This window comes from Pleurotus ostreatus, assembly GCF_014466165.1.
Source record: "Pleurotus ostreatus strain PC9 chromosome Unknown scaffold_2, whole genome shotgun sequence".
Lineage (NCBI taxonomy): Eukaryota > Fungi > Basidiomycota > Agaricomycetes > Agaricales > Pleurotaceae > Pleurotus > Pleurotus ostreatus.
Genome location: NW_023503157.1, coordinates 1,976,865 through 1,999,751, shown reverse-complemented (window position 1 = coordinate 1,999,751; position 22,887 = coordinate 1,976,865). Strand labels below are relative to the sequence as shown.

Sequence of the window (22,887 nt, the reverse complement as noted above, 5' to 3'; positions counted from 1 at the left end):
TCAAGCTTGTTCAGTGCATCAGTGAAGCTCACCAGAAGATCACGTGACGGATGAGTAGTGATCGGGCTTACCTAACGCGGACACTCATATATATTTTTTAGTACTGCCACTTGCATCTAGCAGTCGAGACGCGCTTTGCAACTGTATATAAGGTCTGCCTGGTGCCACCTTCACCTCCCCATCATCCCCTCCTCAAATGCGCCCCCTCACAGAAGACGAATCAAAGGCCGTGTTCACGAAACTAGCAAACTACATCGTACTGTACCCCTTCCTCATCCAGGATCTCCGCAGTGCTGACCGTCGACGCTTCGTTTGCAGGGAAAGAATCTGATACATCTCATCGACCGGCCAGATGAGCCATATTGCTTCAGGCTGCACAGGGACCGTGTTTTCTATGTCTCCGAGTCCTCGATGCGCCTAGGAATATCCGTAGCTCGACCCAATCTCGTCAGCCTAGGCACATGCTTTGGTAAATTCAGCAAAAGTGGCAAATTCAAGCTGCACATCACCTCGCTCGACTATATCGCGAAGTATGCCAAATACAAGGTATGTCACTCAGAATTCCCCGCATGGTACTCCACTAACGGCCCCTTCTAGGTGTGGATTAAGCCGAATGGCGAGATGCCATATCTGTATGGCAATCACATACTCAAGGCCCACTTGGGCCGCATCACTGAAGACACTCCAGAACACCAGGGCGTGGTCGTGTACAGCATGAAGGACGTGCCTTTGGTGAGCACCCCAAATCCTAGTATTTCTCTTGGCCAAAGTTTACGACAACATTCTCCCAGGGTTTTGGGGTTACTGCCAGATCGACCGTAGATACCCGCAAGCTTGATCCAACAGCCATCATTGTCTTCCACCAGGCGTACGTGCCCCGATAGGTTCCCTTCACTTCTATTTTCTAACGAAATACCGATCACAGAGATGTGGGCGAGTATCTAAGGGATGAGGTATGTCATGCTTGATCGCATCTGTTGTGGAGCCCGTCTTATGGTATCTTGTCCCCAGGAAACCTTGTTCTGATCGCAAAATGATGTATGGAATCGAGACCATTCGGATACATTCTATCGCGTATGCAGGGCGTACGCCTTGAAAGCTGAAAAGGGAACACTTTGTATCTTACCATGTAGCACAGCAAATCCTCACCCAGCGCCTCAAGTGCTTGTCTTCGGTAGTTAGTCTTCCTCATGTTTTGTTAATGGGCTTGTGGTGACATCTCCGTAGTGCGGCGATTATAATTTAGGGTACGCGATAAGCCTCCTCCGCACAGGCAGGGCTGTAGATAAGGGATGTTCTATTGAATTCGATGAGAGATCCAAGAATACCATCCGCCAGTCATCGTTCCATATTCTTGTCAACAACGTTCCACTTCCGTTCGGGCATCACAATCACATCATGAATGCACATGTGTTAACAGGTAAAGCAGTTTTCGATAATCCGCAGGTAAGTGCTATGTGATAGGCCACCTCGCAGAGGAATCATATCTGAGCACATGTTGCCGCTAGTTCACCGCTTCATCAGAACGACTTCCCACTAGCCACGTTGTCTATCTCTCGGCTATGCGCTGCTGCTGCGGCAGCTTCCTCGGGATCCTCGTACTTCACTCTATCCCAGTTCTTTCCGTGGGCCACGACATGCAATAGGTCATTCCGGGAACTGGCGATGGCTGATCAGCACAAGTGCTACCGATGTAAATATAGCTCGTCAAGTCGACTCACTAGTTGCCCGTAGTATCCGCCACGATCTTGACTTCGGCGATTTTATCGAGCGAGATCTCCGCGTAAAGTATCGCTTCGACACCTGGGTCCACTGGTTCGGTGAGAGTAGAACCGTCAGGGCCATAAATCTACGGTTGGTCAGTATTTAGACGTCACGCCGCCGCTTGGTTTCACGAACGCACACAAGAGAAACCTCCGCCGGGGAACTTGAACCACGGGAAGCCCGTCATTTTCATCTTTGCGGCACCAGCCTCGCTGACGACCTGGCAGCCAACGATGCCGAAGCACCCGCCTTCCATCGCTACCAACTGTGACATGCGGCTGGACGCCTCGCCGCTGACAATGTAAGGAGCTCCTCCCTGGTAAGGAAGGAAGGCTGGCCACCATCCACCCACGAATATCTGTGGGTGTTGTGCATAGAAGTGACACTTGAGGAATGGCTGGTATTTTGTATTAGTAAGTTCCCGCGAAGGTTGAGGAAAATCCATATCTCCGAATCACCTGGATGTGTTCCCAGCAATTCAGACTTCCGACGCGGCCCCATTCCGTCTGCACAACGTTATGGATCGATGGAGCTAGACAGAGCTTATGCATCAGCGCACACTTAGCTGCAAGCTTCGTAACACCGTCACGCACCACTTCCATCCCCAAATATTGTCTTTTCATAATGTGTAACCTGGCCATCGATATAAAACTAAGCGCTTGCGTCGATCCAGGTGGACTCGGTGAAAGTAAGACTTTACCTTGATCTTTCGACGGTGGTTCGCGATTTCTCCGTTGGATGTGATGGTGACTTGGGCAATATACAGCGAGCCGCCGTCAGTTTCAGCGAATCCGAGGACAACTGTTGCGGCTGCCTCCTTGACTGCTTCACAAATTTCCTTCATTTCAGGGGAATGTACAGCCAAGGCATTTGCCTGGTATTCTTTGAGAACGGGTTGGCAGGTAACGAAGTCGTTCGCCCAAGGGGTCCATGGGTAACCTTGGATTATTTCTCAGCACACTGCGATACACATTGAAATGGGGCGCGACGTACCAGGGATAAATAGCTCGGGGAAGCCAATGACTTTCGCACCAGAGGCAGATGCCTCTTTGATGAGCCGAACGGTCTTTTCTACGCTTCCCTTCAAGTCCATCCACACGCTGCTCAAAATTAACAGAAATTGCTGTCGGTTTTGCAAGCTGGCTTACGGCTCGGCCTGTATGGCTGCGACCTTGAACTTGCGGGTGTCGCTATTTGATGGATTCAAAGTGAGTGGCATGATGCTCAAGAGACTTTGGGAAAGGTACAAGTGAGGTTTAGAAATAGGCAAAGCACTGAGTCCCTCTTATACTTTTCGTTCACGCGAGCTCTGCTTGGCTCTCTCAGGTGCTCTCACTCGGAAAGTCCAATAATGTTGCTCCCATTCAGTAGCGGGGTCTAGGGTGCCTTCGGGTGGCGACATGGCATGCGAACCCGTCCAGAGAGAGAACATTGAATCAATTCCTTAGCCGCCTGAAAGCTTCTGGGGGATCCATCGCTGCCATAGAAGACAGTATTCTGATTATTCTGAAGAAGCAACACACACTGGTGAGAGAACGAGGATATAAATGACCATGACCTTCAATGGCTCGAAGATAAGCGGTTTGAGAGTGGCTTGGTGGTTGAGAGAAGCAATGTTCCTCCCGGGGAGCGATAAAGTGCGTATTCTCTGCATGGGGAGATGGTGGTGGCGATGGTTCAAGCAGTAAATTGAGACGTTTAGCGCCGAAATGGCCGCTGGGTTGCAAAGTAGCCCCTGTTTTTGGTTCCATGACCGTGTCGTGGCAAGCGTGTCCGCGCCGCGACTGCTCTCATGCCTGCATCTCAGAACCCGTACACTCGATGGACCAATATTCCCGACGCTGAGCTCACCGCGGACGACGTCGAGCAGGTACTCAAACCCTTGACCGACGACGTCTGGGTTGTCGCCGCTTGTTTCGACCGCCTCGTTGACGATGTCCCGCTGCAGCGAGAACTCCTGGACCTCGGCCTGCAGCGGAGCGAGGGAGCTCTAGGGAGAAGTCGGGAGGCTGCCCTCTTTAACTCCCAGCCATCCACCGCCGAAGACACCCTCCCTGTTTCCTCCGCAGATGCTTTGGCAGCACACTTCCGGGGCGTGCCTGCTGATGCCAGGCTCTGCTGGATGCGCTCGGTATTACTGGATAGACTGGACAGGTTGAACACCTATGAGGAAATTCTCAAGACGGCACCTCTTGGAGGCCGTGATGCGAGTGAAGAAGCGGACGACTGGGAAGACGACCCTTGGGCGGATGAAGGAGGCTCGTCTGCCGCCGGACAGCCATCTGCTTCTGCCACGCCTCAATTTCCCATCTCACCTTCCGAATTTCTGTCAGATGATTTGTGGCAGTCAGCCATATCCTTAACGACGCTTCAGTGGCTCGAGGCCTCACGCACGCTTCTTCAAAGACATTCGGCCAAGCTCTGGAAATACCGTTTCTCAATATTACATTGTATACCGGCTCATCTTCATCCCACCGAGTACCGCGATTGGTTGCCTGAGATCGACCCCACCACTGATGGTGAACGACTTCCTGTGGAAAATAATTGGAGGGCATGCCAAGATTGGTCGGAATCGCCAGAAGCGCAGCTAGCATTAACCGAATGCCCTCATGTCTCGTTCCCAGAACTCTCCTTCTCTCAGGATGGTGACCACGAACCCCACACCCATCCCGAACCGCTCTCATCTGATGAACTTTCCTCGTGGTACAAGCGTCGAGTGGATCACATCATCTCATCCACAGGGATGATCGATGTAGCCTTGGCTATAGTACAACATGGGGCCTCGCGGGGCGTCCCCGCATTGGATGAGCTAGGAGAAGAGCTGAGCCTTCTATCGCGACTTGTATACGATGCACCTCAGAACGCCCAATCTGATGATGATTGGACGTTAGCACGATGGCGGACCATGGACTCATCTACCGTCATACGATCATACCTGAAAAACAGCACGCCGGAATCTATTGCTGAAGACATCTCCCGACTAGTATTGCCATATCTATTTGTAATTGAAGCGCGTGCTGAAAGGGCAGGCAATCCCGATCCATCACTACCGACCCGTATCCTTTATGACTACATTCTTTCTGCACCTCTCTCACTTGTTGCTTCGATTTTCGAGGCGTCTAAGCCAACACTTCCTGTATCTCAACGTCTTATTCGTAATGACGAAGACGTCGCTCGCCTGGCCTTGGCCTGTCTATATGGCTGCGGGAGTCTTGACGAGTGGCCGACAATGAGCCGTATCTTTGAATGCATGCCCGCTTGGGATATCGCACAAGACGAAGATAACGATGGAGACACGGCTGACACGACCATTGCATTGCTTAGCGCTTTTGTAACCCCCACGACCTCCCGTGCACAATGTACGCCAGCCGACTTGCTTGTATTCTTTAAACCTCTTCCCATCGCTTCCCTCTCTCGTGCCTTGGACATCCTTGACATCCATCTCGAGTCTGGTGAAATACTCTCCCGATGGAGCGTTCCCGCCCCGTTGCGCTGGTTCCTACAAAGCCACAACGATGCTTCGCAACAACGGGCTTGGGCGACACGAATGGCAAGGCGGGCGGGAGGTACTTCTGACAAGTTGGATACATTGGACGACTGGGAATGGCTGCTTGAAGACATGCTAAAACTCACCAACGAGGGAGAATCTGGGCTTCGCGGTTCCTTTGGCCTTCTCCCCAGGAATGAGGTCATCGGCATATTCCTTGGTGGTTTATTGAGCTCAGGAAGTACGTTTCTTAGTATAATCTTTGACCATTACCGCTAACTCCGTGACCGAAGAACTCGACATAGCCCAGTCGCTGTTGAAGGTACTACGAACGAAACTCTCGTTAGAGTCTCAGACCATCGAAGATATCTGCTTGACGTGTTCGCGCGAATTCTACGACAATGCCAGTTCTGGGAATTACAAGTTCGGTGATATGAAGTTAGCCTACGATTGGTATGTAGTCTATTCCAGGTACGCAGCAATGGTTACTAACTCCGTTTCCGAAGTCTCGACTTGCCTCCCCCTTCGCCCCGGATTATCCAAGAAAAGGAATTCATCGAAGCAACTTCTCGGCTTGCATCATTCAACATCACGTCTCGCCCTGGAATCCCCATCTCGCCTATCGAAATACGCCTCACCAAGGATCGCCTATCTCTCGTTGCCCAAGTATTGTCCAGTAACGCCGACGCATACAAACACACTGAGGTTATTTTGGAGCTCGTCCGCAAGCTTGGGTTCCGTGATGATACGGTCGCCGAAGTGAGGACCCTTGCCATGCTGGCGGATAGCGCTCTTCAGGGAGAAGACTTCACCAGGGCGTACGATGCTAATAAGCGGATGATCGACATCGTTCACAACTTTATTGAATCTGCGCCACTCGGTAAGGAAGACGTCCAAGTGAAACAGGCGTTGGAAGTGTGCTGGGTTGCGTGCTATCAGCTAGGCCGACAGCCCGAGTTCGACGACGTGGAGAAAAAGTTGTCCTTGCTTGGGTATGCTTTGGAGCTATGCCCCAGGGACAAGCTGCATGACATACTAATTTCATGGCGTCGATTGGAGACGGAAGACATCGAGGCGCGTCAAGAGCGACTAGAGATGCGCCGCAACGACCCAACCACAGTTTCGGCGAAACGTAAACCAGCAGCGACTGTGTCGTCATATCCAGCGGCGTCTCTGCGGGCAAGATTGCAGCATTTCCATATGCCAACACCACCCCTTCTCAGCACGCCCGACGCCGCAGCCCTCGCAACGAGGACATTCAGAAGTGTTGCTGCCAACTTCCCGTTCTCTGTAGGTAGCCGCGGACGTTCCCAAGCCTCGCATCTCGATGACGCCGCAAGCTCGCGTAGCGGGAGTAGGAGACCAGAGGGAGATGATGTGTCCGCCCAAGCGTCACGAGTCTTGTCGAAGGGCATTGGTTGGCTTATCGGGGACGAATGAGTATGATACATACGTTTCTGTAATGCTCTCATGTTATTGTTATTGGTCTGGAAGAAACCGAGGTTTTAAACGACATGCAACGAGAGGTATAATTTTAAGGTGGAACATCGCTCTACAATATATAGGGAGTGGAATGACACGACAGGAGGTGCTACATGGGATTTGATATATCCAAGATGAAGTCCTGAGAGAGGAAGTCAAAGAATGGGGACACCGTGGACGGACGGGTATGGCCAATAAGGAATAATGAAGGAATGTAAGAAAATACAATAATAGACGATAAAGTATGCGAAACTATGAACTTATATAGATCTCCGAAAATAATAAACAGGAAGGAATGTGGGGAGACATATGGCACAAAACAACACCCCCAATATACACAATACCCACAAAACAAATCTAACATCTAAGAAAGTGCACTGCCGAAGCGTGTCGACATCCCGGTGCGCGCTCGAGGTCGGTTTACGATGCCGCTACCTACTTCCCGAGTTTCGTCGCGACGTTCTCTACCACATACATCGCAGTGTCCCTTCTCCGCGCCTGCTTCTCTGAGCTCCTCCACTTCCGCCTTCAAGTCTCGCACCTGTCCCTCCAGCTCCCAGATTTGCCTCTGCCACGCCTGTTTCGCCGTTACAATCTGTTCTTGCAACGATTTGATGATGGTATCTGCATCACCCTGGACGTGTACACTGCGGATGCTGGCGTCATCCTTTCCGCCACCCTTGCTCGTAGGTGTGACCGAGACCATGGGAGGAGGGGCGGGCGTGACTGGGGAACCGACGGTACCGGCGCTATCTGGACTAAGAATGCCGGAATCTGCCTCAAGCAAGGGCGATCGCTCGCCTAACGCCAGATGATCACGGAAATGGGAGCTAAATATGGTCGATACAGGGCGAAGTTTAAGGGCAGGAAACTCGGTAACATGGGCGGGAGCACTTTGGGGAACGGAATCGGACTGCCAGTTTTTATTTCCCATCCTGGCGTGGAGGAATCCGTCATTAACGGGCGAAGGACCAGCCCAGGATGGGGAGTGCGTGTTGATCGATAGTGGAGGCGTGCGGCGGGGATTGTTTTGATACTTGTGCAAAGTAGAGGTGGGACTTGCCTCTGCAGGGTTCTCCAAATTCTCTCTAATATCTATCGGATCAGCTTCCATGAGAGATGGTGTCAACTGGGGGACAGGTATGCGATGCAGCAATGATTTCGGTGGCTTCGCTGCTGATTGATGTATCTGGTAGCTTGAGAGAGTTTCGGAGAGAGAGGGCACAGGGGGAGCCTCTTTGTCCTTGTTGAAGAACTTCATAAACCCGCTCTTCTTGTGCTTCAAGGCCTTGCTGGACGGAGCCGGGCCAGACACGGGCTGAATAGACGGCTCTGAGTCCCGCCGTTCATACTTGGGGGGATTGCTGGTCACCATCGACTGGAAGGCCTGTTTGGCCCTTGTGCCCGCGCTGATGGAACGAGCCCGAGCCCTGGAACTCGCGTTGTCGCTGTGACCAGTATCAAAGCTGTTCACAATACTGGCAGTATCTTGTTCAACTTCAGCATCACTCGAAGAATGAGCTAGCCGTGATGAAGGCAGGGTAGATCCGTGATTAACGGTAGCACTGCGAGATCGCTGCGCACGAGCTTCTTCTAAAGAGATCAACGCGAACGTCGGGGAAGCTGAGCGTTCTAACCACCCAGGTATGTTGGGTGCTCCGGGAAGCGGAGGGGGATGAGGGGATGAATTGGGCATAGGCGATGTCATATCCGTTGGGAGTCGTGAAGGCAAAGGGGAAGATATCTCCCTGCCGTGTAACGTCGAACTGCGCTTGCGGTTCCTTGGTTCGCGGTGTAGAGATGTCGTATCTGATGTGTCTGATGATGGTATAGGGCGCAGAGCATTGCGACCCATATGCGAACTGGAGGCAGGACCTTCAGTCACAGTAGCAGCAGAATCACTACGAGTTACGCCAGGTGTCTCAAAGGCTGAGTGAGGAATAGGATCGCGTGATGAAGTTTGCACATAATTAACGGCGAAATCGGGATTAGCGTAGGGATGGAGGGACTCTTCTCTGTGGTACGAGGGAGAGCTGTTGGTGGAGGTGTGGGACTGTAGTCGCATAAGAGGATTAGGTGGGTCTGAAAGGCTGTCTTGTCGGACGTGATTGCCGGAGTATGGCGAGTGTGTGGCATCGTGAGGCGAGGGGGGAGCAGGGGAAGGTGTACGATACACGGTCGGAGAATTCGGGCCAGAAAAGTTCCTTCGCCTTGATGAGGGAGAAGAACGGCCGGGAGAAATGAGTATAGTCGACGGTGAACTCACTTGTTGAGTAAGTGCACTATATTTACGAGATATCTAGTTTCTGTCAACGATATGTATGGGAGAAATAAACTCACCCCAACGCGGATCGTACCCCATGTGGTGCTATGAGATCTAGAGACGCCTTGCCTTGGCTCTGAGAACGACTGGATTCGTCGCTCGCCCTGCCTGTGCTTGACGACGAGGCACCGAATTTGAAGGTCTTTTTGAGTGCAGATACAGGATGTGTACTCGTATCGGATTCGTTGGCCTCGTCAAGGTCGTCGTCGACTTCCCAGGGAGCTTTGGAGTGGACTCGCATCTTGGGACCCAGAAGACTCATGCGGGGGATATCGTCCTCACCGTCAGAATTGCGCGGGCTGTGGGTATCGCTATCTTCATCTGGAAAGTCCATGGAAACAGAAGAATCGTCCTCCATGTCCAACATGCTCGCGGCGGGATCGTCCATTCGGTCGTAGGTATTTCGCGTTTGGGGAAATGTCCAATTATTCTGCGTCGCACAATTGCGATTTGAGCTGAAATTGGGATCGTGTTCCGGGAAAGCCATTGGGCGGGGCGAAAAAAAGGGGTGGCTATAAACAGAAGGGGTGTCGGTGAACTCTGAGACTGAAGGGCAGTGAGCATGGAAAGGAGCGTGAGCAACGCGTTCGTCGAGGAGACGCCTTAGGCGGTGGTCGTCGTGGTCGTCGACTGGCGAGTTGATGGTAAGGGACCTGAGCATCATCTCTGCCTTTCCCGGTTCCAGATCAGGCCCTGTGGTTTTAACAAATAGGTCAAAACGACTTGACACGATTCCGAATTTCGGGCCCTTGAAGACGCGCTGGAACTGGAACTTACCGTTTGACGGCAGAATGCATCAATCTTCAACGCCGCTGTTGAGGACGATGCAGGTGGAACGGAAGGAAGAGGTGAACAGGGCTGCCCAAAGGTGAGCACCAGAGCCCCTGTCCCGTCACGTGCACAACATCCTTTCCTTCTCACCACCATCCACCATGGACGATAATACTCTCCAGATTCAGATCCCTGTAGCTTCCTCATCAAATGGACGTGTATCAGGCAAGTCATGGAAGGGCCAAAAGTCAGCCACAGTGTTCGTCCATATCTCACCTCAGTTCCCATCACTGTTGCTCAATCGCTATATGACAGGCGGTCACATCTGCCCAACGGTGTAAAGACCAAGAGCTGGCAGGACAGAATGGAACAGGCAAAGAAAGCTCAGGCCATCAAAAGACTGCAACAAGAACTCAAAGACGAGAAACAGGCCGAAATAGCACGGTAAGCTGTGCACCCCACAGACGTCGCATATCGCGTTGATCAAATTTCCACCCTACTATAGTCGGAGAGAAATTACGTTGCAGCGTAAAAAAGCGGCCGAAGAACGACAGCGTCTTGAAGAAGACAAGGCCAAGGTTCGCCGTTACCACCCTCGATGATCAGACACTTACATGTAATTAGATGGGTGCTCGTAAGGCAGCTAGGCTACGGAGAAAAGCAGGTCGTACCAAGAAGATCAACGGGTAGCATATTACCTCACGATACCGTCTTCCTTCACTCCAGGAACGATTGTCCCCAGGATGTGGTACCGAAAATGAGTGTACGATGAAGCGCGATGGGTGGAGCGCGAGACTATCTACAAATGCCCCCGTAGTCAAAACGGCCGCTATGCCAATCAGAAAGACAATGGTCACCAGTGTAGTGTCAGCAAAAGAAGCATTTAGGAAGGGCTTGTCGCTCATGTCGTGTAACCCGGAGAAAGTAAAAATTCCAATAGTAGACTAGTATGTCAGGCACTGCTCACAAGGCCCAACTCTCATCAACTTCTCCTTCCTTGACAAAGGGTTTATCCAATCCAGCAACCACGCTCTCACACAGTGGACAACTGCTGGCCAACAGATCATCCAGCTCCTTTCTCAACTTCTCCTTCTTCCCTTCGTCCGTTTCCGCACCATTCCGCCTGCCTCCACCGCCACCCATGACAGGTATCCACCCTGGCGCAGAGACCAGAGAGGCTAAAGCATCAGGTATGATAAGATCGCGTAGTTTATCCCCCGCGGAAAGGATATTCCGGCCCAGCGAATTGGCATTTTGTAGCGGGTGTGTGACTAGCGTGGTTGCAAAGTTTGCAGAAAGTAGGGTGCGCTGAGTAGTAGGCTGCCGGGCCGGCGCCCCAGTACCGCCGAGTTGTGATACTTTGATCAGCTCGTTTTGCAAAGTCAGAATTCGCCGCAATGCATGTGAAGGAAGATATTCTTTCGCCTATAATCCAAGTTAGCCGTTTCTTCATTAGGTTCATGGACATAAGGGGCTCACCAAACCGATTAGGCAGTCTGCATGGAAGGTGTGTTGACAAGGGAATACATAGAACTGTCGGGTCAACAGTAGGTGAGAGCAGACAGAACAGACGTCACTGGCTTCGATTGTGATGAATCGGTTTCTCAGCGCTGCGATATCTTGCTTAATTGCCTCCGCTGTCCTCGTGGCCTCATCCATCTCACCCTTCAGGGTTTCGATATGCGCTGAGTAGCCCTCCAAAGCATGAGCTATCTCCTCCTTGAAGTCATCAATCACAACGAAATCTGGGAAGAAGGGTAGAATGTCTTCAATCTTCAAAAGATCCGTGCTTTCCAGGAAACGCATTGCACTAAAAGAGATCACTATCAGTTCAGCATGTTGCTCCGGATGGGATGACTTACGTCTTGATATCTTTCTTGTCTTGCACAACATAGCGCGCTATCTTGAGCCAGAGTTTTTTGCGAAGTGGTTGATCGTCTTCTGGCATATCCGCATTGATCTGCGCCAACTCCAGGTCGCCTTTCTCCAGAGCCAAATCCACACTATTTTCCCAAAGCCCCATTTTCGAGTAGATATGCACGCACGGCTGCATGCGATTAGTCTTCTTGCACAATCTCAGGGCGTAATCCAAATCATAGTACGGTTTGCCTGTGATAGGGTCTGATGGCGCATTCGATAGGAAACGCAGAAGAAGAGCGTCATCCTCGGGGCCCGAAGAAGACGGTGGGGAGGCGAAGAAAGTGATGATGAGGTTGTGAATGGTCGGAGACGTGTTGTTCTGTTCGAAGATGACGTGGTTAAGGTATCGAATGGCTTGATTTGGGGATAGTGGATCGCGAGGCGCATGTTGAAGCTGTAAGAGAGACGGAACGAGGCGAAGAGGGTCGAGACTGGGTTGACGGAGCCAGGAATCGATCGTAGGCTTGGGAGCATGCCGCAGGAGTACGGGACCGAACTTATAATACAATTCGAGATTGGGCTAGAGTGGAAAGGTCAAGTGCCTGTGAAGATATGACATGTACTGTCAACAACTGACCTGCCGATTGATGGTGTCAAGAGCCTTCGGCCATTCTTCTTCGAGTATCCAATGTTCTATGACGTGTTCATAGTCGCCAACGATGGTGGCATAGTGGAGGTACATGTCCGTTCGGCCGTGCCCTTGTATGAGCTCGTACACCGTCTTGCGGTCCAAGTTGTTCTTGTATGTCTCGAAGAAGTGTTTGAGATCTTCCTCAAGGATGGTCCGCTCGGCCTGGATATTGTCGATATCCTGGGTTATAGATTCGGATGCAACCAGGTCGTCGAGTTCGTTGCATTTGCTGAGATAGAACTCGACTAGCCATGTCGCCAGCATCATACGTTGGGTATAATCCTATTAGTTCCCACAAACCATGAGCATGCGCCAAGGCACGGTGAGGTCACAGCACACACCGTCTTCTTAGTCCGTTCTAGTCTCGAAATGAGGTAGGAGCGCAATGAGTCGCGTTCACCTGCATCAATGAACTTCAAGGCGACCTCTTCAAATGAGACGGAACATTGAGCATAGCACTGAGCAGCTTGGAAGTATTTTTCTTGGTCAAAGAGTGCGTCTCCCTGAGCGGAGAGGATACGATTCCGTTGAGTTGCTGTCTGTTCAGCAGATCACTTCCGTCAGTTTCAACGACCAAAATAAGAGGAAGAGTTAATCACCTTGGCGTAGCGAAGAGCGACGTCGAACATCCCCTTCTCAAGGTACACCTTCCAGACGTCCCGGTCCTCGTTCCCCACCATGAGCTCAAATAGCGACTGGTCGGTATACACCCAGTACGTCTTCCGTACTGGGTCTACGGCCTGTCCTTTGACTTGTTCATTCGGTTTCTAGCGATTTCATTAGTTGATGCCAGTGAGAGATGGGATATATGTGCAAGATTTACCAGTGGTAGCGCCTCTTCGTAGGTCGTCCTGTCATCTAGATTGCAGATGCCAAGAACCCGGTCTCTGTACAGAAGTATAAAATGGAATTCGGTTAGGGATATCGATATGGGGACATCGGATGAAACGGCAGTAGGTGAGGAAGAGGTGGTCAGCGCAGGATACGGTAGTAGTTGTGCGCCGTCGATGAAGTCATTAGACGCCTCGAAATTAAGGCTGCCGTGGTATATACCAGGTGCTGCGACAGGTATATTAATTTCATGTGGGACGGTGAACGACTTGTGACTGGTGACTAACTTACATGTCAGCCAGGCCATGCTTTTGGGTAGTGAATTCGCTTGATCAGCCTTGTCGGTGTATAGATGAAGTTCAGATTGTGGGATGTTCCCGGGGAGCTCCAGGATCTCTTCGCAACATCAGCAAAGTATCTGATTGGAAGGGAGGGGGACGAACTGGGTGCAGTCTCTCGATACCCCGCGAACAAAGATGTAAACACCCGCCCCCCTTCCTCGGAACGTCGGTCTGGAGTACCGGCGAACTGATATATTCGTGACGGAGTCGTAACAATGACCAAGGCTTGCTTTGATTCCGTCGGAGGGTGGAACACGAATTCTATACCTGTTATTGGATGTCTTTCCGGTAGTGTGAACACAGACTGCAGATACCGTTCCTGAGACTTGAAGAAGTCCTCTTCCGCGTCAAGGACGGCCTCGTATATCTGTCCGTTTCTTGCACCAATCAGCATCTCCCTCGTGGATGTGCTATGTGACGAGGATAGCAGCGCCGTTCTATTCCACGCTATGCTTTCAATGATCATCTTGAACCCCTTGAGCTGCCTGGGTTTCTTCCACCCACGAAAGAGGTACCAGTTCTCCCCTTGAGTCGAAGTGACGATGATATGACGCCCCGAGGGATCCATGAAAATCTTGTGGAGGGTCAGTTCGGTCTGTTTCCGTGGTATCTGGATTTTGACGACTTGGTCAGCGTGAGATAGCTCAATTTGCACGATGGTATTCGAAGTGAGCGCCATAGCTAGGATGTCGGAGCAGACGGCCATCGACACTAGCGGCGCCGAGAAAGAGTACTGAACCCGCCCAAGTTCGAAGAGAGGTGACGCAGCCGCAGCTGGCTCGAGTTGACCGTCTTCCTATGAAAGTGAACGTAAGTCGCGTAGTGTGCTCTAAATTGTCGGTGAAGCGCACGGTGTCACCCAATTCTGCTCCGTCGTCCGCATTGTATGGTGATGGCTCAAAGCCTTCGTACTGGACCTGTGGCGTCGCCAGCGAGCCATGACCGGGGATATTTGCAGCTGGAGTGGCGGTGTGTTCGACAACTTCGGTAACGTTGAGAACAGTCCTTCGCGATCTACAAAATGCTCACTTACATTCGTCGAACATGGTGAGCGGGAGAGCGAAGCGCGTGTGCGTGCAGCTGCAGGGCCGGGTCCATTTTGGGTGTAAGTCGCCGAACGGAGATTATCGCCCAAGCTTATCTTATCGCTCTCACAATCGCCAACCATCACCGACCACTGACCAAGTCCTCATTTAAATGGCGCCCCCATCTTGCTCCAGGACCACCAAACTCCCCGTCGAGACAGCCGGAGTCGCAGACATATCGAATCATGTCGCGTCCCATGCCACGTCTGATATTGGTTCGCCACGGTACGCGTCTCCCATCCACCCCTGCTTACCCTGAGATAACACGAACGCAGGTGAAACGGAATGGTCTTTGAACGGGTAAGTGCTTTTCCTGCTCCATTCCGTTATACTTGTTGCTGACAATGCGCCAGACGCCATGTATGTCTTGACACTGATGGTTGCCTACTACCCAGTGTTGACTTCGTGCCGTAGACAGGTCGCTCTGATATCCCATTGACCGCAAGAGGTGAAGAGAGCGTTAAGAAGCAAGCAACGATCCTCGTTGGCGAAGGCAGTATGTCCTTACATTGTATAGTTTCTCCTTATGACTCCTGACATGATGCACCTTCACAGAACTCATAGATCCCAGCAATCTCTGCACCGTCTATGTGTCGCCCCGCCAACGCGCCCATAAGACCTTCCACCTGCTCTTTGACGGCCTCCCAAAGCTGCCACATCACGTTATATCCGAAGACTGCAGTGAGTAACACTTGCATGTAGAGCCGGTATATCACTAAGCAACCCTTAGGGGAGTGGGACTACGGAGAGTACGAGGGGCTTCGCCCGGCCGAGATAAAGGAGAAGAATCCCAACTGGCTGATCTGGAAGGATGGGCGAGTCTGCTGCTACCTGACGTTGACGTGTTTTAATATTGTGTCTTAGATGCCCAGGGGGCGAGGGCGTTGAGGAAATGCAGGCCCGCGTTGACGGGGTCATCGCAAACGTCCGCGAGTATCATCGCCAATATCACGAAGAAGGGCTGAACACTCGCGACGTGGTTATCGTTGCGCATGGCCACTTCAACCGAGTCTTGATCTCGCGTTGGATTAACTTCCCTCTCTGCCTAGGTTAGTAGGGCGCGTTGATCTCAGGGGCATGGTACCTAACTATATACTTTACTTTATAGGTACCCACTTCAATGTCGAACCAGGAGGAGTTGAGCCATTTCTGTCCGTTAAAGCTGCTGATACCGATACTAACCAACCTACTTATTTGTGAATAGGTTGCCGTGCTGAGTTACAACCATAACACCCTCAAGGAACCGGCTTTGAATGCTTTGAATATTTATGCCGACATAAAGTAAATTAGCGGCTGTGCAGTTGTATATAGCGGACAATTGAGTCGACCCGAGTGCCAAGTTGCACACCGCGACGCGTCTAATAGGCGCCCAAAAATTCATTGTGTGACTTCCACGACTGCACCTCCTTCACCGCTACCTCCGTTATCTCATCCTTCTCCGCTAATAACTTATGGCTGAGGCAGAGCCCCAGAATCACAACCATGCCTCGTTGACTCCATCTCCTGCACAAAGTCGGTCACCGTCGCCTCATGGTGAGGACGAGGCTGCACAGTCAGAAAATGGAGATATCGTAACCCTTACCGACCACGTAGCCGACGCACCCCCAGCAGCAGAGCCAGAACACGAAGCACCAGCACCAGTCGACGCCTCCCCGAAATCTGCAGTAAAAACAGCCTCAAAGCCTAGTACACCAGCCAAGAAGCCCGTTTTAGCCTCCAAACCGACGACAGGAAAGAACGCAAGTGCACCGCCAACACCAACCGTGAAGAAGGTGAGGCAACGGATGCCCGTGCTGCTTGACTACGTGGGCTCATTGTTTAATGAAATCCCCGTGGCGATAATCGCACTCTAGGTGATTAATTCGGGCACTTTTGGAGCGGGTGCTACAAAGCCCGTGGCATCTAAACCTACCTCATCTACCACGAAACCACCATCTGCTGCTGCTACAGCTCTCAAGAAATCCGTCAGTGTATCTTCTGGAATGGCTAGCAAACCAACAGCGACGAAACCAGTGGCTGCGCCCGCACGACGGGCGTCCATTGCACCGACGAAACCCTCGACAACTGGTGCGCCCACTACACGGGCACCGCTGTCTTCCTCGACTTCTGCTCGACCATCGGCAATAAGTGGTTCAAGCGCGACACGTTCTTCAGTCATTTCTCCGACAGGTTCAACGGCCTCTGCTAGCTCAGCTGCTCGACCTCGGGCAGCAGTCACCGAAGGTGCGAGGAGGACAGCCCCCATATCAAGGCAAAGCTTGGGCCCCGGATCACGACCATCCTTATCCTCGTCGACAACCAAGCCTGCTCCGGGACCTGCCTCTAGGCCAACAAGGACTACAACTTCAATTTCTTCGATTAGAGAAGTTGAACCCGATAACGGAGCCTTAGAAGCACTCCGAACCCAGGTAATATTGCCTACTTCCCAAATGAAGTGCCGAAGCTAATATTGTCTTAGCTGAAAGAGGCTGAAGCATCATTGGCGTCGAGAACGGAAGCCGTCACCGAACTTGAAAGGAAGATATCTAAACTGCAGACACAACTAGAGGAGACTCAGGCAGAAGCAGAGGCGAAACGAGTAGCTGCTGAGGAACTAGACCAAGCGAAAGCTACTGCAGAAGCGAGGTTGGCTGAGGAAGCCAAGGCTCTTGAGGCACTTAAGGCATCTCAAGAGAACGTCGGCAGCACCTTGACTTCAGTTCGTGATGAGGTATGTGTGTCCGATGCTTCCTGTGTAGTATGAAGTTTATCATTGCTGTTATAGCTTGAAGCAGCGAGGGCATCCAGCGCTACGCAATCTGAACTTGTCCAGAGCCTTCAAGCCCAATTACAGACACTAGAGGCGGAGCTCAAGAGCGCGAAGGAGAGCTTTGACGCTCTCAAGGCTATTCATGATTCCTCATCATCCGATGCTGCAACTGCGGCCGCCGTTGAACACGAAGCACTCCTGAAAGCTCAAGCGACGCTCACTGCAATCGAAGAGGAGCGTGTGGCCCTTAGTGCCGCTCATGCCAAAGCTCTTGCGGACGCAGATGCGAAAATCAGCGACTTGGAAGCCAAGGCCGCGCGCGTAGAGGATCTAGAGAAGGAGCTGGCCGAACTGAAAGCGGAGAAGGAGGAGACCGCGACTAAAATCTCTGAACTCGAGATTGAGATCCTGGAGCTCAAAGAAAGCGTTGAAACCGGAGAGGATGCTCACGCTCAGTTTGGGGTCCGTATCAAGGCGCTTCAGGAGGAGGCCTCTAAGGCTGCTGCCGAGAGCGAGAAGGCGCTGGATGATGCCCTGGCCAATGCGCAACAACAAGCTCGTGCTAGCGAAGATGCGCAGAAGGCCCACGACGACGCGCTCAAGGCCATGGCTGATGTACAAACACAGCTGACGGAAAAGATTGTCGCTTTGCAGGCTGAGCTTGCTTCTGCTCAAGCTGCCCTTGAACAAGCCAAAGCGGACGCTTTGTCGGTTCAAGAGGGTCATGCCAGCATGTTGAGTCAGCTAGAGGAGAGCCACTCCGCGAAGCAGACTGAACTCACAAATGAGATCCAGCGTATCACTGCTGACTTAGAGGTAACACAATCTACCTGATCAATGTCTCTCAAGTACTCAGTTCGTGTTTAGAGTCAAGAGGCGAAGTACAACGCCAAAGTCGATGCCGTAAAGGCAGAGCACGACAAATTGCTACAGGAAGCATTCGAACGTGCCAAGGTAAACCAACTCTAACCGAAGACTTCTATGTAACTAACGTCTCTGGCAGTCCGAAGCTGGCGAAGCCCACGGCCAAGACTTGCAGGCTCTCCGCGCGGAATCTCAGGTCACGCTCGAGCAACTTCGCGCTCAAAACCAGAGAACTATGGACGATCTTAAGGCCGAGCATGCTAGCTCACTTCAGGAGCAGGTCTCATCGCTGGAGAAGAAGATCAGTAACCAAGCATTGGAGCTCAAAGCTACGCAAGACGATCTGGCCAAGGCTAAAGCGGCGTTGGAGGCTTCCCGCATCGAAGTCGCGAAGCTGACTTCTCAGCGTGACGAGGCTACTTCCGCGATTGCTGCTGCTTCGGCAGATTCTCCGATACAGGCCGAAGAAATAGCGCGTCTGACGAAGGAGCTCTCGCACACCAAGGATGATCTCGCTGCTATGACGGAGATGCTTAGCCTGACCAAGGCTTCCCTCACTGAAGTGTCCAACAACCAAACGAAGGAGCTGGAGGCTGCGGCTCAGGCCCGCGCCGACGAGGTTACGAAAATACGTGCCGTTCACGCGGAGGAAGTGGCACAGCTTGTCACCCAAAAGTCTGAGTTATCCATGAGACTATCAGACCTTGAGGGCGAGATGGCCACGCTGAAGGCTACCGCCGCAGCCGAACAGCCTGCGCCGAAGGTGAATGGGAACGGCGCTCCACATGCCCCACCCTCGAATGTTTCGAAGGAGGACTTGCAACGTCTACACGAGGCGCATAATCTCAAAATACATGACCTGCAGGCCTCCTACGATAAGGCACTCGAGGGTCTGAAGTTCGAGCTCGAGGCTACACGGGCTCAGGCTGATGAACTCAAGGCTGAGCTCGAACACAAGGGGATGGAAATGCGCTTTTACGAAAACAACCAGGAGGAGAACGAAGATCTCATTACTCGGTATGTCCGATTCTTTGGCGTCAAGAGTTTTGTAGGAGCAATGGTGGCACTGGCTGTGGTCTATGGATTCATATAATTTTCACCCTCGTTTTGCACCGCCCTCATTTCATTTCTATCTTCATCATCTAATTTATTACCGGGAATAATTTATTGACTTATTTCTTGTTTTGTTTTCCTCTCCCCCATCAATGCCACATATGGCTATTTTGCACAGATTACAGGCAGAACTGGACGAACTCAAACTCAAGACGAAGTCGGAATCAACTTAAGGCGACCGCGAGGCACAGTGATCCATGAGCGACATCAACACGCCCGAACAACTCGACTGGCATCCTGCTACACACCACCTCGCCCGGCTCCTCTCTCAACGTGTTCCCCTCATGGCGTATGCTCGTCCTCGGTCCTCCTGTTATTAATTTCCGTGAATGTTTATGACCTGTTTAACACCCATCACGACCATCCCCCTCTAGTCTATCATTGTTACCCTAAACTCCAAATTTACCACTTATGCATCTCTCTGGCCATGCATCTGGATTTTCGTTCCATACCGTTACATTACCTCCCGGATAAGACCATACCCAATACATACCCATCGATGTGTCGAGTGTTAATGATCCACGGAGTCGGGTTCCCGTATCGATTTGATAGTCATTGCCAGCGCGCACATGAGTTGATTCTTACCCGTCCTCATCACGGCGTTGCGCCTGGCGCGTCGGGGAAAGAGTGGAGTTTGGTGAGCCCCTCTTCAGAGTTGAGTTCGTCGTCGCATGCGATGCCCAGAAATTCCATGAGACACCCTGCATCGACTGATTTTCGAACACGAGTGCATCGTACGACGCGTAAAGTTGACGCGCCCGTGAGTGTCAGTGGAACGGAAGCGGTCGGCTAACGCCGATTGGTACGGCCGGAGTCGACCCCAAGAACTATTTTGCTGAAAGTTTCACCTGAGTCCTCTTGTCCTCTTACCCTCACCACCCTCGTCCTCCCCGGTCCCCCTCCTCCACATTTCCTAGCAATGGCCATCCAAAAAGAACCTGGCCAGAAGGGCATCAACTGGTCCAACATCGCAGTCGGTGAGTTCGCCGTCTCTTCACGTGAAAAGGAACGGAAGTAACATCGGTATGAAGGGGGCATAATGAACATGGTGAATTCAAGTCTGTAACAGTTATTGGGCATTATGGCTAATGGTCTGCAATCCGTTCCGTGTCTTTGTGGGGTTGTTGCGGTGTTAGTTTGTGAGTTTGGGGAGCAACTCGTTGCGCCGACTAATTTTCTAACGGTCGCGCTCGCTCTCTAGGAAGTCACGACTTTGGGTCAACCGCTGGAGGTCCTGAAGACTCAGATGGCAGCGAACAGGTCGCAGACAATGCCCCAGGCTGCGAAAACGGTTTGGTCGCGTGGAGGTGTCTTGGGTTTCTACCAAGGATTGATCCCATGGGTATGTCGTCCCACACGATAGGCACACAGCTTTTCATGCAAATTCCTAGGCATGGATTGAAGCGTCAACAAAGGGAGCCGTCCTCATCTTCACCGCTTCCGAAGTAGAGTCGGCCGTCCTTGACATGGGTGTCGGCCCTGCTGCCGCTGGTCTTCTCGGTGGCATGTCCGGAGGTATCGCACAAGCTTATGCTACTATGGGTTAGATCATTTCCGTGCTCTCCTCCATTCTAGCGTTGACTCGACGCGTTCATAGGTTTCACAACTTGCATGAAGACCGTCGAGATTACCCGTCACAAACAAGCTGTTACTGGTGTTAAGCCCCAGTCAACGTGGGCCGTGTTCGCAGATATCTACCGCCGGGAAGGTCTTGCTGGCGTCAACAAGGGTGTCAATGCTGTTGCTGTCCGTCAATGTACCAACTGGGGTTCACGGTCAGTCTCCGTCGCCGATTAGATGGCTATATGGTCGTATGGGGGTATGATGCTGATGCTTGCTAATCTAGTATGGGTTTCGCGCGTTTAGCTGAGACTGGTATCAGAAAGATTCGGGGCAAGGGTGACAATGATAAGTTGGGTGCCTTGGACAAGATTCTTGCATCGTCTGTTGGCGGTGCTCTTGCCACATGGAATCAGCCCATCGAGGTTATCCGGGTCGAGGTGAGTGACAATCAAAATTATTTCCTCCCTCCATTAACCCCTTGTCTATAGATGCAATCCATGGCTAAATCCGCCAACCGTCCCGTCAACCCTACCATCATGAACACACTTGCGTACATTTACAAGGAGAACGGCATAAAAGGTCTCTACCGTGGTGTGACACCCCGTATCGGCTTGGGTATCTGGCAGACTATTTGCATGGTTTCCTTCGCAGACTATGTTAAAGCTTGGTACGTCCGCCGTTTCATTTACTATGCCCACTGATTTACCTCTCTTTGCTTAGGGTCAAAACACGTTAACTGATATGCCAGCACTGTCATTTCCATGATGTTATAGAACTACATAGTTATATCTTCTACATTATACACTAGATAGAGGGCATGCTTCGTTTCCACGTATATATTTGCCGGGTCTCGGTGACGCTTGAACCGGCTGTTCCTGAAATGCGGGGTATTTACCTGCCCCAAAATCGACATTGACGCCGACCAACTCTTTGAAACCTGTACACCATGAGCACAAAAACGCATCCTCTCCTCGCCAAATATCTGGCACAGCTGGCTGCCCACCCGTTGAGAACCAAGGCAATTACCACTGGTACGCTTCGGCCGTGTTCACTTCATTAGTTGCAGTTGCTTAGTGTACCGTGCACCCAGGTTCGCTATGCTTCCTCCAGGAAGTCATTGGCAGCAACATCGCGAAGACCCCCATCCAAAGGCCTGCCAAGGGTGCCTCTACACTCGCGTACCTGCTCGCTCAATCCCATATCGACGCCAAAGCCCTCAAGATGGCCATTTACGGGTTCTTCGTATCCGCGCCACTTGCGCACTACCTCGTAGGCCTCCTCCAGAAGGCATTCGCGGGCAAGACGTCCACGAAGGCGAAGATTGGGCAAATTGTGGCGAATAACCTGCTGATTGCCCCTATAACCACTTCGTGTAAGTGTATACCGTTTGCCAAGCGAAGCCCCGCGCTGAGGATGTGACATCGTAGCGTATCTCGCGTCGATGGCCATTATTGCTGGTGCGAGGTCATTCGAAGAGGTTCTGGCCACTGTCAAGGCTGGATTTTTCTCCGTCATTCGCGTTAGTCACCGTTCCATGTCCTCTTGGCACCAACATGACTCTGACCATGTTAACAGATCTCCTGGGTGGTATCTCCCATTTCGTTGTTGATTGCTCAGAAGTTCATCCCGATAGAGGTATACTCGCTCTACACTATATTTAACACAAAAACTCACAGTTCTTCTAGCTCTGGGTACCATTCTTCAACAGCATCCAATTCATCCTCGGGGTAAGTAACGTGTTCAACCTCGTGTCCGTCTACAGCTAATGTTCTCTTCCAACAGACCGTCTTCAACGTTAAAACCAAGCGAGTCCAGATGGCCAAAGCGAAGGCGAAGCGCGAGGCAGAAGAGAAGGCCGCCAGAGATGAAAAGGACGCGTAAAACAGCGTAAAAGCTCGCGCAGTTTACCATGCCGCGTTTGTGGTCAGCTCCCGGGGTTGGTCAGATTCGGAATAATCTATTC

The 22,887-nt window shown here is 51.7% G+C and overlaps 10 protein-coding genes across 10 annotated transcripts; 7 read left to right on the top strand and 3 right to left on the bottom strand.

The window, feature by feature from the left end:
* Nucleotides 1-196: 196 nt before the first annotated feature.
* On the top strand, nucleotides 197-1,026 carry NIP7 (ribosome biosynthesis protein nip7; the record flags this gene model as incomplete). The annotated part of the gene is made up of 6 exons (XM_036773103.1): nucleotides 197-256; nucleotides 319-546; nucleotides 598-732; nucleotides 792-868; nucleotides 926-953; nucleotides 1,012-1,026. The coding sequence occupies 6 exons, from the start codon at nucleotides 197-199 to the stop codon at nucleotides 1,024-1,026; spliced, it is 543 nt and encodes a 180-aa protein (XP_036634576.1).
* A 494-nt stretch (nucleotides 1,027-1,520) lies between these two features.
* On the bottom strand, nucleotides 1,521-2,983 carry PC9H_003509 (uncharacterized protein; the record flags this gene model as incomplete). The annotated part of the gene is made up of 8 exons (XM_036773102.1): nucleotides 1,521-1,659; nucleotides 1,722-1,849; nucleotides 1,904-2,161; nucleotides 2,223-2,296; nucleotides 2,358-2,397; nucleotides 2,465-2,703; nucleotides 2,758-2,864; nucleotides 2,913-2,983. The coding sequence occupies 8 exons, from the start codon at nucleotides 2,981-2,983 to the stop codon at nucleotides 1,521-1,523; spliced, it is 1,056 nt and encodes a 351-aa protein (XP_036634575.1).
* Nucleotides 2,984-3,556: 573 nt separating this feature from the next.
* On the top strand, nucleotides 3,557-6,691 carry PC9H_003508 (uncharacterized protein; the record flags this gene model as incomplete). Its single annotated transcript, XM_036773101.1, has 3 exons — nucleotides 3,557-5,492; nucleotides 5,545-5,704; nucleotides 5,758-6,691. The coding sequence occupies 3 exons, from the start codon at nucleotides 3,557-3,559 to the stop codon at nucleotides 6,689-6,691; spliced, it is 3,030 nt and encodes a 1,009-aa protein (XP_036634574.1).
* A 406-nt stretch (nucleotides 6,692-7,097) lies between these two features.
* Nucleotides 7,098-9,543, bottom strand: PC9H_003507 (uncharacterized protein; the record flags this gene model as incomplete). The annotated part of the gene is made up of 2 exons (XM_036773100.1): nucleotides 7,098-9,015; nucleotides 9,074-9,543. The coding sequence occupies 2 exons, from the start codon at nucleotides 9,541-9,543 to the stop codon at nucleotides 7,098-7,100; spliced, it is 2,388 nt and encodes a 795-aa protein (XP_036634573.1).
* A 445-nt stretch (nucleotides 9,544-9,988) lies between these two features.
* CGR1 (rRNA-processing protein cgr1) lies at nucleotides 9,989-10,517 on the top strand (the record flags this gene model as incomplete). The annotated part of the gene is made up of 4 exons (XM_036773099.1): nucleotides 9,989-10,074; nucleotides 10,143-10,271; nucleotides 10,333-10,405; nucleotides 10,452-10,517. The coding sequence occupies 4 exons, from the start codon at nucleotides 9,989-9,991 to the stop codon at nucleotides 10,515-10,517; spliced, it is 354 nt and encodes a 117-aa protein (XP_036634572.1).
* Nucleotides 10,518-10,790: 273 nt separating this feature from the next.
* PC9H_003505 (uncharacterized protein) lies at nucleotides 10,791-14,596 on the bottom strand (the record flags this gene model as incomplete). Its single annotated transcript, XM_036773098.1, has 11 exons — nucleotides 10,791-11,252; nucleotides 11,307-11,637; nucleotides 11,690-12,267; nucleotides 12,325-12,660; nucleotides 12,720-12,917; nucleotides 12,978-13,145; nucleotides 13,202-13,437; nucleotides 13,501-13,605; nucleotides 13,653-14,346; nucleotides 14,402-14,532; nucleotides 14,584-14,596. 11 exons carry the CDS (start codon nucleotides 14,594-14,596, stop codon nucleotides 10,791-10,793), a joined length of 3,252 nt encoding a protein of 1,083 aa, XP_036634571.1.
* Nucleotides 14,597-14,820: 224 nt separating this feature from the next.
* On the top strand, nucleotides 14,821-15,920 carry PC9H_003504 (uncharacterized protein; the record flags this gene model as incomplete). The annotated part of the gene is made up of 9 exons (XM_036773097.1): nucleotides 14,821-14,860; nucleotides 14,911-14,935; nucleotides 14,989-14,995; nucleotides 15,050-15,131; nucleotides 15,191-15,316; nucleotides 15,366-15,450; nucleotides 15,500-15,684; nucleotides 15,744-15,772; nucleotides 15,840-15,920. 9 exons carry the CDS (start codon nucleotides 14,821-14,823, stop codon nucleotides 15,918-15,920), a joined length of 660 nt encoding a protein of 219 aa, XP_036634570.1.
* A 166-nt stretch (nucleotides 15,921-16,086) lies between these two features.
* PC9H_003503 (uncharacterized protein) lies at nucleotides 16,087-19,534 on the top strand (the record flags this gene model as incomplete). Its single annotated transcript, XM_036773096.1, has 7 exons — nucleotides 16,087-16,440; nucleotides 16,489-17,043; nucleotides 17,094-17,345; nucleotides 17,400-18,200; nucleotides 18,252-18,338; nucleotides 18,388-19,265; nucleotides 19,480-19,534. 7 exons carry the CDS (start codon nucleotides 16,087-16,089, stop codon nucleotides 19,532-19,534), a joined length of 2,982 nt encoding a protein of 993 aa, XP_036634569.1.
* Nucleotides 19,535-20,280: 746 nt separating this feature from the next.
* On the top strand, nucleotides 20,281-21,697 carry YHM2 (Mitochondrial DNA replication protein yhm2; the record flags this gene model as incomplete). Its single annotated transcript, XM_036773095.1, has 8 exons — nucleotides 20,281-20,338; nucleotides 20,393-20,409; nucleotides 20,563-20,703; nucleotides 20,753-20,903; nucleotides 20,959-21,136; nucleotides 21,208-21,361; nucleotides 21,413-21,591; nucleotides 21,673-21,697. 8 exons carry the CDS (start codon nucleotides 20,281-20,283, stop codon nucleotides 21,695-21,697), a joined length of 903 nt encoding a protein of 300 aa, XP_036634568.1.
* Nucleotides 21,698-21,870: 173 nt separating this feature from the next.
* PC9H_003501 (uncharacterized protein) lies at nucleotides 21,871-22,805 on the top strand (the record flags this gene model as incomplete). The annotated part of the gene is made up of 6 exons (XM_036773094.1): nucleotides 21,871-21,955; nucleotides 22,015-22,296; nucleotides 22,352-22,443; nucleotides 22,500-22,559; nucleotides 22,610-22,651; nucleotides 22,707-22,805. The coding sequence occupies 6 exons, from the start codon at nucleotides 21,871-21,873 to the stop codon at nucleotides 22,803-22,805; spliced, it is 660 nt and encodes a 219-aa protein (XP_036634567.1).
* Nucleotides 22,806-22,887: the final 82 nt, after the last annotated feature.